The following is a 17,618-nucleotide window of genomic DNA, read 5'->3' as shown; positions in this document are numbered from 1 at the left end:
CTCCTCTTTAAGAAGGAGAGAATAATAATCTGACCAGATTCATAGACTATTTGTGAGATTAAATGAGATAATGTGTGTAAAAGATGTACCGCTGAGCCTGGGCATACAAAAGCATCTGAAAAAAAAATGGTGGTTATGACTTGGTTCCTAAATGAAGGAACTTTTCCCTATGACTTGGAGAAAGATTTCTCTGCAGATTTTTTTTAAAATCATTTACCTTGGTTCTGAGAGCAAATTATGCTTTTCTGTTTGATGGACAGGCAGGAGGTGCAGTCTCCTAGGCAGGCTTCTCACGTGCCATCCCGTCTGGCATAGGGTCGTACTTGAGTGACATGGCCTCCCTGGGAGAAATGGGAGGTGGCTGCAACAGAGAAAGCCGGGAGAAAGGATGACAGCTGGTCACCAGCATCTGCTGCCATCTTGAGGGTAGTCTGCATTGAAGGGGCAAATGGTCTTTCTGTTGAACTTATTATTAAGTTTATGAAAGTGTTTGACGTCATCTGCCAGAAGAGCCTGGATTCCCATCTGATTAACCACAGTCATTTGCAAGTCTCCACTGCTTGCCCAAGAACAAGCAGAGTTTCTTCATAACCTCCCCCTGAGGGCCTGTTCTCTGGTGATCCAAATACTTGGCATCCCAAGAAGTAATCTTTTGCATCTCTTATCTTCACATAAATGGAAGAATTTACTGTTGTTTCTGTGGCACTCAGGCCTGAACTTTGTGGAATTAGCCTGCTGGTGGGGAGCGCATACCAGGAAGTGAGGGCACTGAGAATGGAGCCAGGGTGAAGAAGACAGGCACATATGGGTCTCTTCCTTTAGGGCATGTTTTCAAGTCAAGAAAAACAATTTTTTTTTTTTTTTTTACTTTTTTCTTCTGAGTCTCATGGGTGCCAACCCTTTGCTAAACGCTCTGTGGTTTACAGAAGAGTTTCTTGGCCTTTATTCTTGGGAAATCTAACCATCAAATTGGGGCACTATAATTTTACAAATGGCAAAGAATGAAATTTTCAGTCGAGATGGTGCTATGGGAGGAAAAGAGGGCTGTACCCAACTTCTGAAGTGCCAACCCCAACTCACGTCACTAAGCTTTGTGTTCCCCAGGTTCTTTATCTGTAAATTGGGGGTGGTGCTACCCACTGCCCAGGGCTGTTGTGGTGAGTAAGAAAGATAAGGCGTGTGGTAGCCTTAAGGATGTGTAAGCCCAGAGCTTAGGAACAGGTTACAGCGGTGAACCACAACCACCCTGTGGGCCCCACTCCCAGCTGTGGAGATCCCAGGTCCCGAGCAGTTTGCTAACTAAGGGTCTGGGAGCTGTCACGGCAGTCCTGATTAGAAACACCTGTGTTGCCCCACCCCACACCGCCCCCCTCAGTCCCTACCTGCTTCCCATTGTTTTCTCCCCTGGGGCTGTAGGTGTTCCCATCAGGTGTCATTCCTCAGGCCCAGGGGAAAGGAATCTGTGATTTTTCTCGCTGGGCTAGACTGAACGTTTCAGTCTCTGTCCCCTTTAAGTGTCAATTGTCGCTTTCTCTCATATGTTACAGTTGCACAGGCTTCCATTTTTCAGCCCGTAGTGTCTCTCTCTGTGGCTTATAAACAGTAGGATGTGCTTGTTAGTTGCTTTGTCATGTCCGACTTTTTGCGACCCCGTGGACTGCGGCCCATCAGGCTCCTCTAGACACAATACGAAGTAATAAGTATTTTTCAAAAGTTCTAGTGACTTGCCCTCACATGGCAAGTGGGTTTGAAGCAATGACTGTTAGAGACCCCTGCAGAGTACTGGGGTAGCTACAGTGTCTCAGGCATTGTGCCTGAGCTTTCACCTTGGTTACATCATTCAGTCATGGCAGTGTTCTGCTTATTTTACAGATAAGAGCGCCGAGTCCTAAAGATACTAGTCCAACACCATCCAACTAAAAAGCAGCCTAGTTAGCCTTTAGATACAGAACGGTCTCACTGTCCATCAGGAAGAGACAAGTAGGGGTACCTCCCCAGCATCTCAGGTCACAACACAGAGGCATCCACAATTTCTTTGGCCTTTAGGTGCATAAACAGCCATGGGGAGGGCGGGTAGGGGTGTACAATTCTAAGAAGCCAAATTATGTATTTTAAACTATCGTGGATACATTTCTAGAGATATCAACAGTTGATTCCATGTCATGCTAAAAGTATACTTTTGTTAAAAGTTAAAAGTATAATTCGACCTAGTGCTATTCTTGCCCCATCTCTAACAGATGTGGTAGAAAGACCTCACTTCTCCTCAGCATAAGAGCATTTCTTCCCCAGCTCACAGCAAATTCATTGTAGGGACCTTTGCTTTCACTCAAAGGCCCCTTTCCCTTTTTTCAACACAAAAAACTAGTATAGTTGATCAGAGAAGAAAAGTTAGGGTTTTTTTCCCCTCCTTAAAACCAACTGCTAGGCCTCCCTGCCATCCCCATAGGTTTTATAGAATTTTTTAAGGTATCTTGTTTAGAGAATTTCCTTTCTTGCTGTCTTTGGAATTTTTGGAAGAGAGCTATGCTCCTTCCCCAAGGGAGCCTTGGTCATACCATCCTGCCTCTAAATCAGCCCACCCCTGTCAGCCACTGTGACCTCTCAGACTCTGTAGTCCCCTTCTCACCACAAAGCCTTCCTTTCCCAGCCCAAAGGATCTGGGCCCAAGCAGCAGATAGAGATTTTCAGCTCAAAGGTGGGTCTTGTATTTGGCATAAGGTGGTCATGGGCAGCTGTGTGGAATTAGCATAGCATTGCTTCTCACCAACCTGAGGCCTTGGGCAAGTAACTCGCCTTTTCTAAGCATTCATTTCTTCATACATTTAAAAAGGTGGTTGTTGATGCCAGATGTCAGAAGGGTTGTTGTGGTCAGGGTTCTTGGCTCCCAGGATGAAATGGCAGAGGATACCATAGGCAGATGCACCCTTTCCTGGTAGCAGAGCATGGCTCCCAAATCCCTCTTTGGCTTCATGATCTGGGTCAGGCCATCTTGGAGCTTTTGATCACTGTTTAAGACTTAAATTTGAGAAGCAGTTGTCCACCAGAGGCGCTGCAAGGAGATGTTTAACAATGTCTAGAGCCATTTTTCTTGCCTGGAGAATCCCAGGGACAGAGGAGCCTGTTGGGTGCTGTCTATGGGGTCGCACAGAGTCGGACACGACTGATGCGACTTAGCAGCAGCAGCAGCAGTGCCATTTTTGGTTGTTACGAATTGGTGGGTGGGGGTCACTAAGAGCATCTAATGTGTAGAGACCGGAGATGCTACCAAACATCCTACAACGCACAGGACAGCCCTCCCACAACAAAGAATTATCCAGCATCGAATATCAATCCAATGTGCCAAAGGTGAGAAACCCTGGACCGGAGGGACGGCATGTGACCTGCTCCCTAACTCTTTCCCTCCAGTCCCCACACACCCCATTTTGACCTCTAGCAGCTGGGGGACTAATAGAGCCTCCATGGACGTTCTCACCAGTCCTCCGTCTAGTAGAGAAATACAGGAAGGTAGCCTTCATCCAGGTGCCACGTGACAAGTGTGTTCTGCCTGAGGAAGAAATTCTAGGAGCACCCCCCCCCCAAAATCAGGGACTACTAAAAGTGCTCACTATCACGATTATTCTTTAGCATTGTTCTCAAGGTTCTAGTCAATACAACCAGATGGAAGAAATGGGTTAGAAATATAATCACTGAAAAGGAAGAGATAAAAATAATCACTAATACAGATGATTTGGAAAAGCCAGGAGAATCAACTGGAGAACTCCTTTACAAAAACAAAGGTTCAGCATAGCATCAGAGCACAGAATGGCCAGCAGAAATCAATAGTTAGCGCGAACATGTGTAACTTGATGGCAAGTATAATGGAAGACAAGACTGTAGACAAGAGGAATGTGAAATATAAAATAGTGACTTGGGTTATTTAGAAGTAGATTCAGTTTGCAGTTAACATGTAAAATCCAGACAACAGTGCCTTAAATAAAATACAAATTTTTCTTTTTCATGTGAATGTTATCTGGAAGTATAGGTAGTCCAGTGACCATTCCTGGGGCAGGGTCCTTATCTTCAGGGTTGAAGGTGGCTGCTAGGACTCCAGGCATTACAGCCGCATTCAAGTAATAGGCTAGAGGAAGAAATGAAAAAGAAGAGTAAGGCTCTTCCTTTCAAGGAGACTTTCACACATCTGATTGGCTAGAACCTAGTCACATAACCATGCCCAGCTCTAAAGAAGGCTATAAATCCTAGTTTATAGCTGCATCACTGTGTGCTTGGCTTAAAAGAAATCAACATTCTCTCACTATGGCAGAAAGTGAGAATGAATATAGGGACCACGGGCAGACTGCCATGAAATGTAACAAAAAGGCAAAAGATGTATGAGAGAGAACTTTAAAATGCTCCGACAGGACACAGACGAGACTTGAACAAATGGAAAGACAAACAATGATATTGAATTGGAAGACTCAACATCACAGAAGGATCAATTCTCCCTGAGTTAATTTATAACTTTAACCATGTTTCCAATAAAAACATCCACTAAGAATTTTTTTTAACTAGACAGATGATTCTAAAGTTCAAATGGAAAAATAAATAAGCAAGAGTAGCCAGGAACTTTTGAAAAGGGAGAAGGAGGGGACCAGCCCTACTGTCAATTAAAATATATTTTAAACCTACAATAATTTAAAAAGTGTGGTACAGATCAATGTTATAGAGTGAAGAGTAAAGGAATAAATCCAAATATATATGAACATTTAATACCAGTATTTGATAAAGGTAGTTTTTCAATCAATGAGGAAAAGACGAACTATTTAACATATGGGATTGGGACACTTTACTAAAAGTCTGAAAACAAAGTTGGATCTGTATTCCCCACGTTTTATCAAGATAAATTCCAAGCATATCACAGGCTTATCTGTATATAATGAAAGCATAAAAGTACTAGTGAAAAACCTTGGGAGAATGCTTTTATAACTTTGAAATAGGTAGGACAAAGCCTTTCAAATGAAAACATAAACTCTAAAACCTATAAACTTAAACATCAATTCACTTACATCAAAAATAATATTGGCCTGGCAAGAGCTGGCATAAGCAGTGTCCAAGTCAAAGAGTAGACTGACACAAGCATTTGCAATTCTCAGCCCACACAAAGGTTGTTTCCTGATATAGAAAGAGCTCCTGACAGTCAACAAAAACACACACCACAGAAGGAAAATGGGTAACAGACAATTCACAGAGAAAAAAAAATACAGAGCACTTTCAGACATGGGAAAATTGCTCAAACTTACAGAGAAAGCTAAGGATACATACTGAAGTACTGCTTTTACCTACCAGACACCAGAAACCTGGTAACACAGCAGGGTAGCAAGCAGGGACTATCACCTGCGCTTCTGGAAGTATAAATTGTTCAGCCTCCAAGGAGAGCAGTTTGACAACATTCATCAAAATCTACATGTTTGTACTATTAGACTCAAATTTCTAGGATATATGCACAAGTACCTTCATATATGTAAAGATTTCATAGGTACAAGCTAAGTCACAGCAGCACTATTTATAATAGCACAATATTAGAAGCATCTTAAACAGGCCCCCCAAAATTATGATGGAGTATTATGCAACCATAGAAAAGAATCTGGAGGCTCTTCATGTACCAAGACAGAAAGATGTCCAATATATCCAGTAAATAAGTAAAAGATACAAGGTACAAATGAGTGCATATAACAAGCTCCCAGTTAGTTAAAGGAGGGAAATGAATGTGTATTCACATTTTCTTATTTACATCTAAAGTGTGACCAAGAGGATGCACAAAGAATAAGTTAAGAGCAATTGCCTGTAGCGGGGAAGGGACAGAGGCAGAGGGGAGAGTATTTCCTGTATGCCCTTTACACTGTGAGTTTTATACATGAATGTATTACCAACTGGAAAAGATTGAGTGAAACTATTAATAGATCAGCTTAATAAAGGCCAGTCACATTGGCTCATATATAGGGAAAGGGATGTTGCTGTATTTGTTTCCATTATTAAAAAAAAGAAAAAAAAAAACCTACTCCTTAAACCAAAGGATTAATGATTTCAAAATGTGGTGTCGGAAAAGACTCTTGAGAGTCCCTTAGACTGCAAGGAGATCAAACCAGTCCATCCTACAAGAAATCAACCCTGAATACTCATTGGAAGGACTGATGTTGAAGCTCCAATACTTTGGTCCCCTGATGCAAAGAGCTGGCTCATTGGAAAAGACCCTGATTCTGGGAAAGATTGAAGGCAGAAGGAGAAGAGGGTGACAAAGGATGAGATGGTTGGATGGCATCACCAATTCAATGGACATGAACTTGGGCAAACTCTGGGAGACTGAAAGAGGGAGGCCTGGCATGCTGCAGTACCTAGGGTGGCAAAGAGTTAGACATAACTTAGCAACTGAACAACAACTGCATAAACAGTGTTCCAGTCCTCAAAAGTGCCCTGACCTTGTATTTGGGGACTGAATAGAGAAAGATTGATGTCTAGGCAGGAGCCCCTCTTTGCAAAGCTGTCAGCCCCCAAGTTTGGCAAGTACCTACTCCTCGCTCAGCCATGACCCAAGGGCCAGGAGAAGTTCCTCTCAAAAGGAAAAGTCCAGTCACTCTGCCATGCAAACTGGACTGCAGAGAAGGCAAGGCTGGGAAAGGACTGTTTCTGACCCCACTACTTGGGGAAGCTTAGAGATCCCTAGAAAGAGGCAGCACTAGAAGCCCAGAGGAGAGAAATCCTGGGGCAGGAAGAGCAAGTAGAAAGGCAGGGAACAGCAATGCTGGTTGGAGAAGGGAGGGAGACCACGAGGGGACCACAGTCTTCAGCCGGCTGCACAGCAAGCAGAATTTCAAGGCTACCCCCTTCCCCGGGCAGCCTTCATCCCCTCCCCTCCTCTCTCTTTCTCCACCTGAGCAACCCTGGGCCCTGGGCTTTCCTGAGCACTGCCATCCCCTGAAACCCCACCTGGGAACTCACTGAGAGCCTGAGACAGGACATGTTTGGTCCCTGTGGTATTTTTCTTTTTAATGAGACTAGAAGACCCCCCAGAGAAAGAGTTCCACTAAGGGCCTTTCAGGCACCCAGGGGTCTTTCAAGCTATGCTAATCTTTCCTGTTACAAGGAAAGGAACATAAATCATGAAGTCTTCCCTGGGACTTGGTTTCGTGTGGGGAGTTGAAGTTTAGATAAATACAGATGGTAGAGGGGCAATCTGAAGAATATGTCAGGCACAAGTGACAAGACAGCAGGAAGAAATGCTTTGGCCTGGGTCCTCCCTTCGCCGCAGCGGAGGGGCAGCTGCCAGCAAAATGTGCTCCGTCCTGGTGGCCGCCCTGGCCTTCCTTCATCAGGATTGGCTTCTCTCTCCTAGAAGCAGAGGGGCAGAGAGCCCAGGGAAGATGTGCGCCTGGGCCAGGGCAAGGGAGGGCAGAGAAGAATGGGAGACAGGGAGGAACTGAAGGTTCACCTTCTCTTACTCTGAGTAGGAGCCCCAAGCAGAAGGAAAGGCTGAGCTTGATGGACCGGAAATGCTGAGTCTCGATTTTCAGAATGAGGGCAAGGTTCAGGCTGGCTCAGAATCTACTGAATCTATTCCATTCACACAGAAGCAAACGAGTCTTTCCTGTGACATAATGAACATTTTCAAAGAGAGTGCTTTGAGCAATGGCATGCGGGGCTCCTTTTAAATTTGGGGTTGGTGGCTGGCATTGAAAATCTGTCACTGAGAAGGCCAGAAGGTGAGGGAGTGTCATACCCAGAGGCAGTGGTGCCCAGCTTCAGGTTCTAGATGCATCAGCACCCTGTCACCTTACAGAAATCACTTACCTCTTCCGTCTTCCCTTGGTTGGTTTCTGCCACTGTCATGCAGAGTGCTCTTCCTAACGGTCAGTTGTTCGGAATACGACTGTGGTTTGTCGATGACCAGGCGCGCTTCCCGCAGGCTTTGGTTATTAGCAGCCTGAGTGTTGCCATGCTGATCGTGGTGGGCAGGGGTGGGTCTTGGAAAAGCAACTCCAGTCTAGAGAGCAAGTAGGGGCCCTAACTCGGTGGGGCCCTGAGTCAGCCTCAGCCACTCGCATGTTTGCAGGACGTCCTTCCCAGCTCCCTCTCTGTTGCCTCATGTGTAAAGGTGTTAAAGATGGGCTACTTTGACACACTCACCACAGTAGTCCTTCCCACCAGCGCATGAGATTACAGACCTGCACAGGACCTAACCCCTGTAGTGATTGTCCCCCAGGCTACCTGAGCCCAGGCCGTGTTCCTCTCGTCATTTCCCACCCTCATCGCCCCAGCTAGAACCCAGCCTTGACCACACACAGAGGCCAAAGAGGGGACTTGGTGAGCCCTGGTCCCAGGGGCTCGGCTGATCGGATGCACTCTTCTTTCTATAGTTCCCAGGCATTTGCTTAGAGCAGCACATTTTATGTGCTTTCTTTTTTCTCAAGAAGTCCCAGCTGTACGAGGAAATGGGGCCACGGGTGCAAGACAGGCCAGCCTTAGAGTGCTTCCTGCTGCACCTTTGCACTCAGGCCTGGATTCCTGACCGTGGCTGGAGTTCAAGTCCAGACGCCAGCAGGCCTGTGAGAAAGGTCCCTCTGGCTCTGTGTGCTGTGGAATCAGCTGTCTTTGCAAGACCCCCCACCCCCACCCCAGAGTGACTGCTGAGAGAGACCCAGGGTGAGGACCTCCATCTGGATCTTTCTATGAGATGGGTCTAGAATCTGCAGGCTTGCCTGGTAGGGGATTTATCATCCAGAATCTTAGGTTATATGTGAGATCTTATGTGGAACCCCAAACTGTAGAACTGGCCGTGTGGGAGCCGCACTGCCTGAGGCCTGAGAACCACCCAGCTTTAAGAGTCCTGGGAATTGCAGCTAGTGTGCCTTCTTTCCTGCACTCAGACCCTGCCCCCACGCGGCCTGCTTGCCCCCAGGAGACTGAGCTTGCAAATGCTTCCTGCTAGTGCAGGCTGGGCTTCAGTTATCCTCAGCCCCTCAGCATGAATTTCAGCTTCCTTCTTCCTGGTGTTCTAGGCTCTTCATGGCTGTTTTCAGCATGCCTGTCCTAGCTCACTCTATCCTGGGACCCAGTGCTCTGGCCTCCTCGTTGCCTTTTGCATCTATCATGTTGGCCCTCCCCTCCCTCCCGCCTTTTCTCTTCATGTTCTATCCTTTCTCTTGAGAGTCAGTTTTCTGGAAGCCCCCCTGCCTACACCAGCCATCAATGATCTCCCCACTGGAAACAATAGCTCACATAGTGCCTTGTAAAGTAGCACTTGGTTCTTATGTGTTTTATCTGCTTCCCTGGTTTCAATATGTCAGTCTTGTCCTTCCAGCTGATTCCTATGATTAACTCATGATCTGAATAATACAAATTTCCACATATAGTAAGTGTTTCAATGAATAGCTGCTGACTTTTTTAAACCAAAGCAGGGTTTAGACATTCCTGAGGTTACAGAAATTCCTCCCTCGTGTTGGAGTGAATGGGGGTCATCTTTGAGGGGATGGCCATGTGGGTGAGAGCCCTGTGGGTGAGAGGTCGGTTGTTGGCAGGTAAAGCCTCCTTGAAGACTTCCCTTTCTGTAGCAGACTTCCCTGAGATGTGCATATCTCTCCAACTAGAAAGGTCATATTGGGATAAGTGAAGCACTAATCATGTGGTTCTGCCCTGTCTTATAGGGATTTGAAACTGGACAATATCCTTCTGGATGCAGAAGGTCATTGCAAGCTGGCTGACTTTGGGATGTGCAAGGAAGGGATTCTGAACGGTGTGACGACCACCACTTTCTGCGGCACACCCGACTACATTGCTCCCGAGGTAAGACCATGAAGATAAGGGGCTACCTCCTCCCACTGGCAGGGCTGAGGCCTGAGTTCATCCTCATGTGTTGGGGCATCTAGCAGTGCTGGGTGAAGGCTGTGGAAAACCAGGATGAATTCCAGGGAGGAGGGAAAAAAGGAAAGGTACAAGGCATATCGATTTCTCCATAAGGAAGTGGTGGTGAGGAGGAGAGAACGGTGAACTGCTTGTGCAGGCTGGGCTTCAGAATAACAGGCCATTCAATGAAGCTAGCCAGGCCCTCACTGAGCATCCCATCTCATCCCAGTCCAGAACCATCACAAAGCTAGGACCAAGCAATGTTTGTTGACTTGTATTATTGTTTTTACTTTTCTTAAGGTAGTACTGGGTTTTACTTTTTAATTATTTATTTAGTTTGGCTGTCCTGGATCTTGGTGGCTGCACAGGCTTTCTTCTGGTTGCAGGGAGCAGGGGCTCTCTCTAGCTGTGATGTGTGCCCCCTCGTTGCGATGGCTTCCTCATCGCAGAGCACGGGCTCTAGGGCACGTGGCCTTCAGTAGCTGCAGTTCCTGGGCTCTAGAGCGCAGGCTCAGTAGTTGCGGCACATAAGCTTAGTTGCTTCATGGCATGTGGGGTCCTCCCCAGTCAGGGATTTAACCTGTGTCTCCTGCATTTATAGGAGGACTCTTTACCACTGATCCACCAGGAAAGCTCTGTTTTCACTTTTTAATAACCAGACTAAAGGAGCACCATTGATAAAGGCAGAGCTAAGCTATACAGCTTTAATTGCCTACAGCAAACCCAAAAATTAGCTGCCATTTCTAAGGTATCATGGATTCTGCATAGCAGGCACACAAGGTTGAGCAGGAAGAGGAGAGCATCTAAGCCTCATTTTAATGGTGATCAGAGATGTTCACTGTGAGCCTCACCAATGGGTTGCCTTTTATGGAAGTCTATTACAGATACTTAATAAAAATGGTCTCAAGGGTTCTGAAACATGTGAGGTAAGGAGGAGGTACTAGTCCCCTTTAAGCATTGTCCATGGTGAGTAGGAGTTAGTGCAGCCAGATTTCATTTCTTTCCAGTGGGCACTGTTTGAGCACCTGCTAGACACAACGTGGTGCGAGGATGAAGAATTACTGAGGCCCTGGTGGCTCTCCTAAAAGGCCTTTGTGTCTCGAGAGAGTGACAGCTAGTTAAGCAGAATAAATAGGTACACAAGATGGTAACCTCAGGACTCAGGGAAGGTTTCTTAGGGCAGCTGGTGGATGAATTGAGTTGCAGAGAGTCAGCAGGATTTCCTTTGGTGGTATGCAGTGGCGGGGGGAGAGGGGGGCATTCCCGAAAACAACAGGAAGGGTTGGGGTGGGTGTGGGGCAGTGGAGGAGATTCAGTATCCCTGGGCTCTGAATCCTTTAAGGCAGAGACTTTGTTTCTAATCTCTGGCACACAAATCAGTCTCTTAGTAATGGTTTGTTGAATGAATAAATAAATAAATAAGGACTTGTAATACTCCAACATGAGCAAAGCCTGGGGGATGAGAACATTCTTGGCCTTTTTTAGAAAGGAAGATAGTATGGCCAGAACAGAGGGTTTCTTAGTGCTCTTAGTAATGAACAAGATTAAGAAAAAGGACCGAGGAAAGTGGCCTTTATTCTATAGGATCTGTGGACCCCCTGAAGGTTTCCCAGTGGAGGGAGGGGCATCATCAGACCTGTCCCAGAAAGAAGACAGGCAACAGGAATGTAGATCAGAAGCCAGAGGGCCAGAGAAGATTGGCTGAGAGTTTTTTACAGCCCAGATAAGACGCAAGGAGGCCTGAGGAGGTTCGCAGAGTGAGGATGGTAATAGGTAAAGTCTCACTGGACCCTCTATCTTCTAAAAGATCTGAAGAATAGAAATTTCAGACTGCCTCTACTAGTAAGTTCTTTTAGCGGAAACATTAGGAGTTTAACCTTCAAGGAGAAATTGAAAGCGAGGGCTCTCAGTTGAGACCTGATTTTCCACCACCTTCCTCATTCACTCTTTATCATCAGAATGGTTGGTTCTAGGCCCTCTGTGAATTGATGTCAGAGTCAAAGGCTTGACAGCCTAGTGTAGCAGTCAAGGACCCAGCCCAAGACAAACATTCACTTTATGATGAACAGAACACCCACACAACTTTGATGAAAAGCAATCCATTGGCGAAACTCCCAGTGGATAACTGTGGTTTCTGTTTTATAGGGACCCAGACACTGTGCCTTCTCGCCCTGCACTTGTGTCAACTACGCAGCATCACCACTCTGTGTGAAATGCCAAGCGATTCCTGGCCTTACTGTAGGCAAATTCTAGCTGATAGGGGCATTGCTACCTTTATCAAAGGGTCACTGAGAAGGTTAAATGAAATTATGCTGCTAAGGCATTTAGCCCAGTGCCCAGACCACAGTAAGTACTGGGTCAACAGTGGCTCCATCACAATCATCATGGTTGTTGGGTCACGCAGTGGGGTGGGCAAAGCACAGTACTAAGAGTTGAGAATCCAGGCTGGACTTAACCACGAAAGCCCTCATGTGACCTTGACCAAGTCTCAAAATGTTTTTGACCCTCAGATTGCTCATCTTTCAAATGGCAATGATAATTCCTGCCCTAGCCGCCTCATCAAGCATTTTGAGAATCTAATGCAATTAGAGCATGGAAATGCTTCAGAAAGCATAAGCCTATATCCAAATAGGACGGGTTGTGAGGTGCCCGGCTAACCCTGAAACCAGAGACACCTTCTGAGGCACTGGCTCTACCCTGAGGCTTCTCTTTCCACCACATGCCCTTGGCTGACCTCCATGGCAACCCCTCCCCTATCTCCTCACCTGCTCCCCAGACAATGGTGGCCAGCCCTGGGAAGTGCCTGGCATCTTTAGGCCCAATGCCTGCTCTTCTTCCCCAGCTCTGACCCATCTAGGGGTTGGCTGCCGTGCCAGGTACCCTCCCATGGCATGTGAAGACTTGCCTTCTCACCAGCTCCATCCATGACAAGGTGATTTAGAAGCAGATAATTAGGGTCAAACCTGAGAAGGATTTTATTAAAAATGCCACCCCAAACAGGAAGCCTCTGGAGGGGAAAGGCGGGCAGTGCAGCTCTGGTAGTTTCCCTAGCACCATCCTGTCTGAGCACACACAGGGTCACCTGGAAGCTACCTCCCCACCACACCCAGCTGTACCAGCCCTGCCCTGAGGTTAGCAGGTAGCTACCTTAGCACCAGGGTCCCCAGAGCCCAGGAGAGCAGGGAGCATGCCCTGGAAGATACGCACAGTGGACACAGCTGGCAGCCAGTCTCCCTGAGTGCTGGAAACAGTCACGAGTAGATCCAGAGAACTGGTAAAGCCCCTGTCCTCTGGTGGCTTATGGGTGCCCTGGGAGATAGTTGACCATGAAAAAACAATAGCTAAAATCATGATGGTATGTGGAAAGTGCCTGTCAAATCTTAAGGCCAGAGGTCTTACGGTGCCAGAGACTAGGAGAAAGGTTGGAGAAATCCAGGAAATCTTTTTGGAGGAAAGCTTTTGGTGATAACCATGACCTTGAAGGTGGTACCACAGTGAGCCAGGCTGGGGCTCTGGGTCTTTCAAGGTTGAGGGAGGCTCAGACTTTGGCTTTAGCACCGAGCAGCTTTACTGGCTTCTCAGTGGAGCCTGTATCTTTGACCTTTCAGATACCCTGGACTGACCACTGGACTAAGAGATCAAAGGTCCTAACCAAGCAGATTACCACCCCCAAATAAATTAAAGTTGGCTGCATTTCCTCACATTTCTTTTCATTCTAAGTTCTAAAGAGTCCTAAAATGTGCTTTTTTTTTTTCTTTACTATTGTCAAAATGCTTCTCCCACCTTTTGATTTAATCCCAAGCAGTCTGCAACCTTGGGAAGGGCATTTTGAGCAGACCCCAGACAGTCCAGATACCTGAGTTCAACCTCGTCTTCTGTCTGGTAATCTGAGAACTGAGCTGAGAATGTTACCTGCCTGGGGTGCCCCACAGGCTGGAGTAACCGTTGCCATCTGGGGAGGTGTCTTCAGAATATATCCCCTTTGAGGATGTGCACTCCAGTCGTGCTCCTGCTCCCTTCGCTTTTTGGAATTCTTTATAGAATGATAGCACTGAGAGCAATCAGAGATGACCTCTCACCTGCCCCGCTGTCTCTGGGCAGCACCACGCCTGGTCCTGCTGACTGATAAGAAGAAAATATCACTGTGGAGTGGGAACATCGCTTCCTTAGCAGTGGGGACAACCCAGCATTCTTTCTGCTTGGAGCCAACTACACATCACTGACATGCTACATACCACACACACATGGAGATGAAGTCTTATAGAAGTAAAATTAGATTTAGTACCACCTTCCAATTATATTGGGCTTCCCTAGTGGCTCAGAGGTTAAAGCGTCTGCCCACAATGCGGGAGACCTGGGTTCGATCCCTGGGTCGGGAAGATCCCCTGGAGAAGGAAATGGCAACCCACTCCAGTATTCTTGCCTGGAGAATCCCATGGATGAAGGAGCCTGGTGGGCTACAGTCCACGGGGTCGCAAAGAGTCGAACACGACTGAGCGACTTCACTCACTCACTCACTCATTCCGATTATATAGAGCTTTGTATCTGCAGTAGGCTTTTGGAATCTTCCATCTTAATTAATCTTGTGAGGTTAAGCTGAGGATCTGAGCCTCATATGATAAATGAGGAAGTCAACTGTCTGGCTTGAGATCACCCAGAAATGTAATGCCAAACTTGCGGTGAAATTAGGTACCTCCTGGTTGATCTTCTATCTCTAGCACCTGGCCGGCACTGCAGAAAAATTAGGAGGGGGAATTTACTTGCTTTTCCAAAAGTTCTGAAGCTTCTCGACTCAGAGTTCCCCTCCTGCACTGACATTCTGATTCCATCTGTAAAACTTCAGTCCTCACACACCATTCTGCAGGAAGCTGATGTCAGCATGTCTTCAGCATCATGTACTAAGTGCATGTAACCTGAGTGACTCTGACTCCATATACTTGGAGGAAGAGGCAAAGAGAACATAGATAAGAGAAGTGACAAGTCCTTATTTGGAGGATTTGTCAAAGAAAAATGCAAAGACAAAATGCACCAGACAACCAGGATTTGACTAGGCTCTTGGAATAGGGAGAATTTTATGGAATGCCTGAAATAAAAAGGAGAGCGGCTGCTGCTGCTAAGTCACTTTAGTCGTGTCCGACTCTGTGCGACCCCATGAACGGCAGCCCACCAGGCTCCCCCGTCCCTGGGATTCTCCAGGCAAGAACACTGGACTGGGTTGCCATTTCCTTCTCCAGTGCATAAAAATGAAAAGTGAAAGTGAAGTCTCTTAGTTGTGTCCAACTCTTAGCCACCCCGTGGACTGCATCCTACCAGGCTCCTCCATCTAAGGGGTTTTCCAGGCAAGAGTACTGGAGTGAGGTGCCATTGCCTTCTCTGAAAAAGGAGGGAATCCACTCAATATGCAAGGATCACTGACAAAACAAACCTGCATGTTAAGCTAATTAAAATCTATACCTCTTTAGTTTTCTCAGTGTGAAACTAACAAGCAATAAGTGAAATAATATGGTAAGAAATTGATGGAGTTTATTATATGTTTGAGCACAAAATTGTGAGCTAATTATAATGAATATACCACAAAGCAGATTAGTGTCATGTTTAACAATATTTAGTATGGATAAAACATAAACTTTGAACTTAGTCAAATCTGAAGTAAGATTGAAACGAGTGCATAAATCTGGCTTTATTTCCTGCAAGTCACTTAATTAAATGTTTAATTTTTTCACCAGTAAATTAGGAAAAAGAAAATAATCTGTGTGAAAACTGTTGTAAAGGTAAAATAGCACTCAATCATTTTTTAAAGGGGTTCTGGGGCTTCATAAAGGAAGGAAAATGATTTGTCAGCAGGCCTTAGGAAAGTCATGAAGAATAATAGAAATGGGTCTTTTCTCAGAATATGCAAGAGCATAGAGTGGTCCTTTATGATTAGAACACAAACAGATGGGGAGATTTATTAACTGTAGTTTCTTTTCCAAGAGCCCAGGGCTCCGTGAATTCAGCGTTGTCACTATCTAAAGAGGACTGAGGTTCTGATCACCCTTGTTTAGTGAGGGGAGACCTAAATTTGCTGTACTCACTCACTGTGATTTTAGTGCCGAGAATATGCACAATTTTTTCACATGGCCCTCCATGCAAGTGAGGAACTTCATCTGGTACTCAAGCAAAGAAGCTGTAATTTGTTCCCACTGCAAGGCAGACTGTGGGTGTTGACTCTGGAAACCTGGCCCCTACACTGTGCCTCCCAAACTCAATTTTCACTAAACTAGTTGATTTAGAACCCAAATTTTTATAAGGCAGCCCTACTCTCTGGAAGAACAAGCTGGAAATAGAAACCCAGGTCTTTGCAAGGCCGCTTGTAGTGCAGGCGTGGCCTGGGGGGGGCAGCTTGCAGGGGGGCCCTGATGTTGCCCATCTCCCGAACAGATCCTGCAGGAGTTGGAGTATGGCCCCTCAGTGGACTGGTGGGCCCTGGGGGTACTCATGTACGAGATGATGGCCGGGCAGCCCCCCTTCGAGGCTGACAACGAGGACGATCTGTTTGAGTCCATCCTCCACGACGACGTGCTCTACCCGGTCTGGCTCAGCAAGGAGGCGGTCAGCATCCTGAAAGCTGTGAGTCATTGGCCCCTGCCCTCTTTCTGCCCCCCCCCCCCGCCTTCCCCCCGCCCCCACCCCTTTCCCCATCCCACCTCTGCTCACTGCCCAACAGAAGGGGTGGAGGGCAGTCACCACTGGGAGTTCAGGTCCACTACAGGGGCTGCTGTTGAGAAACTGAGCCCAGGGACACCACATCTGCATTCCCAGAGGAAAGCTCTGTGCACTTGTGTGTCCTCCAGAGCTGCAGAGGGGAGAACCAACCCCGCTGGTGCTGGGGTCACCCCTACTGCTCACATTCTGGGGGCAGTACCCCCTTTCCTGATCTGCCACCCATGCCTGTCTACCTCTGGGGCTTGCAACGGGGAAGAGAGAAAGGTGAGGAGGGGGAGACGCTGTATACCTGTGTCGTCAACAGTGACACTGATCAGAAAAGATGTGTCCTCTCAAGACCCCTGAGACCACAATGGATTCAGATGTAATAGCCTTTCCCATGCCGCAAAATAGTCCCTTACAGATGATAATGCTTAGCACTTGCTCAGTACAACCATGGCTACATCACTGAGACACTTGTGCTACGGCAAGTAAATGAAGTTATCTGTCCCCCTGGGAATGCTCGGGGAGGTGAGGTGCAGGGCATGTAAACAGACCAGTTTACCTGGGGAGGGTCACCCCACTGGGTTGAGGCCATGACAGCCCAGGAACCCTGACTTCTGTTCCTGGCTCCTCTCACCCATCACAACGCCCCAAAGCTCAGAGTCAGCATGCCACAGTCCCAACATTCACTGTACCAAAATACCTGCTCTACCATGGTTTATTTTTCTTGTTTTCCAAGTCAAGTCCCAATATTTACCTAATTGTATATATACAGAAATATTATATCACTATCATAAATGGAAAATCAGTATTGCTTGCCATAATTGATTAACATAAATCATCCTATAAAAATAGTAAAAAGGCCTAAAATCATCTCACAGGCGTCTGGAGGTGACTTGTACCATGTTTTGGAAAATGCTGCATCCGAACACGTTGCTTCTTTCTGCAGTTCATTGTTTCCTTCCTCTTCCCTTCTTTCTCTCGTCTTCCTTCCTTCCCTCCCTCCCACATCCATTTCTCTTCATCTCCCTCCCTCCAGCTCCTTGATTCAGTGAACA

The 17,618-nt window shown here is 46.6% G+C and overlaps 1 protein-coding gene across 1 annotated transcript in view; it reads left to right on the top strand.

The window, feature by feature from the left end:
• Positions 1-17,618, top strand: part of PRKCE (protein kinase C epsilon) — a 539,658-nt gene that overhangs the window by 494,362 nt on the left and 27,678 nt on the right. Inside the window, exons 12-13 of the mRNA XM_068986689.1 lie at positions 9,675-9,813; positions 16,294-16,482. Of these exons, the coding sequence (XP_068842790.1) occupies positions 9,675-9,813; positions 16,294-16,482 (328 nt within the window). The remainder of the gene's footprint in view (positions 1-9,674; positions 9,814-16,293; positions 16,483-17,618) is intronic.

Source organism: Capricornis sumatraensis, chromosome 1 (genome assembly GCF_032405125.1).
Source record: "Capricornis sumatraensis isolate serow.1 chromosome 1, serow.2, whole genome shotgun sequence".
Lineage (NCBI taxonomy): Eukaryota > Metazoa > Chordata > Mammalia > Artiodactyla > Bovidae > Capricornis > Capricornis sumatraensis.
Note: the sequence above shows the minus strand (reverse complement) of the source record. Positions and strands in the feature narration are given on the sequence as shown.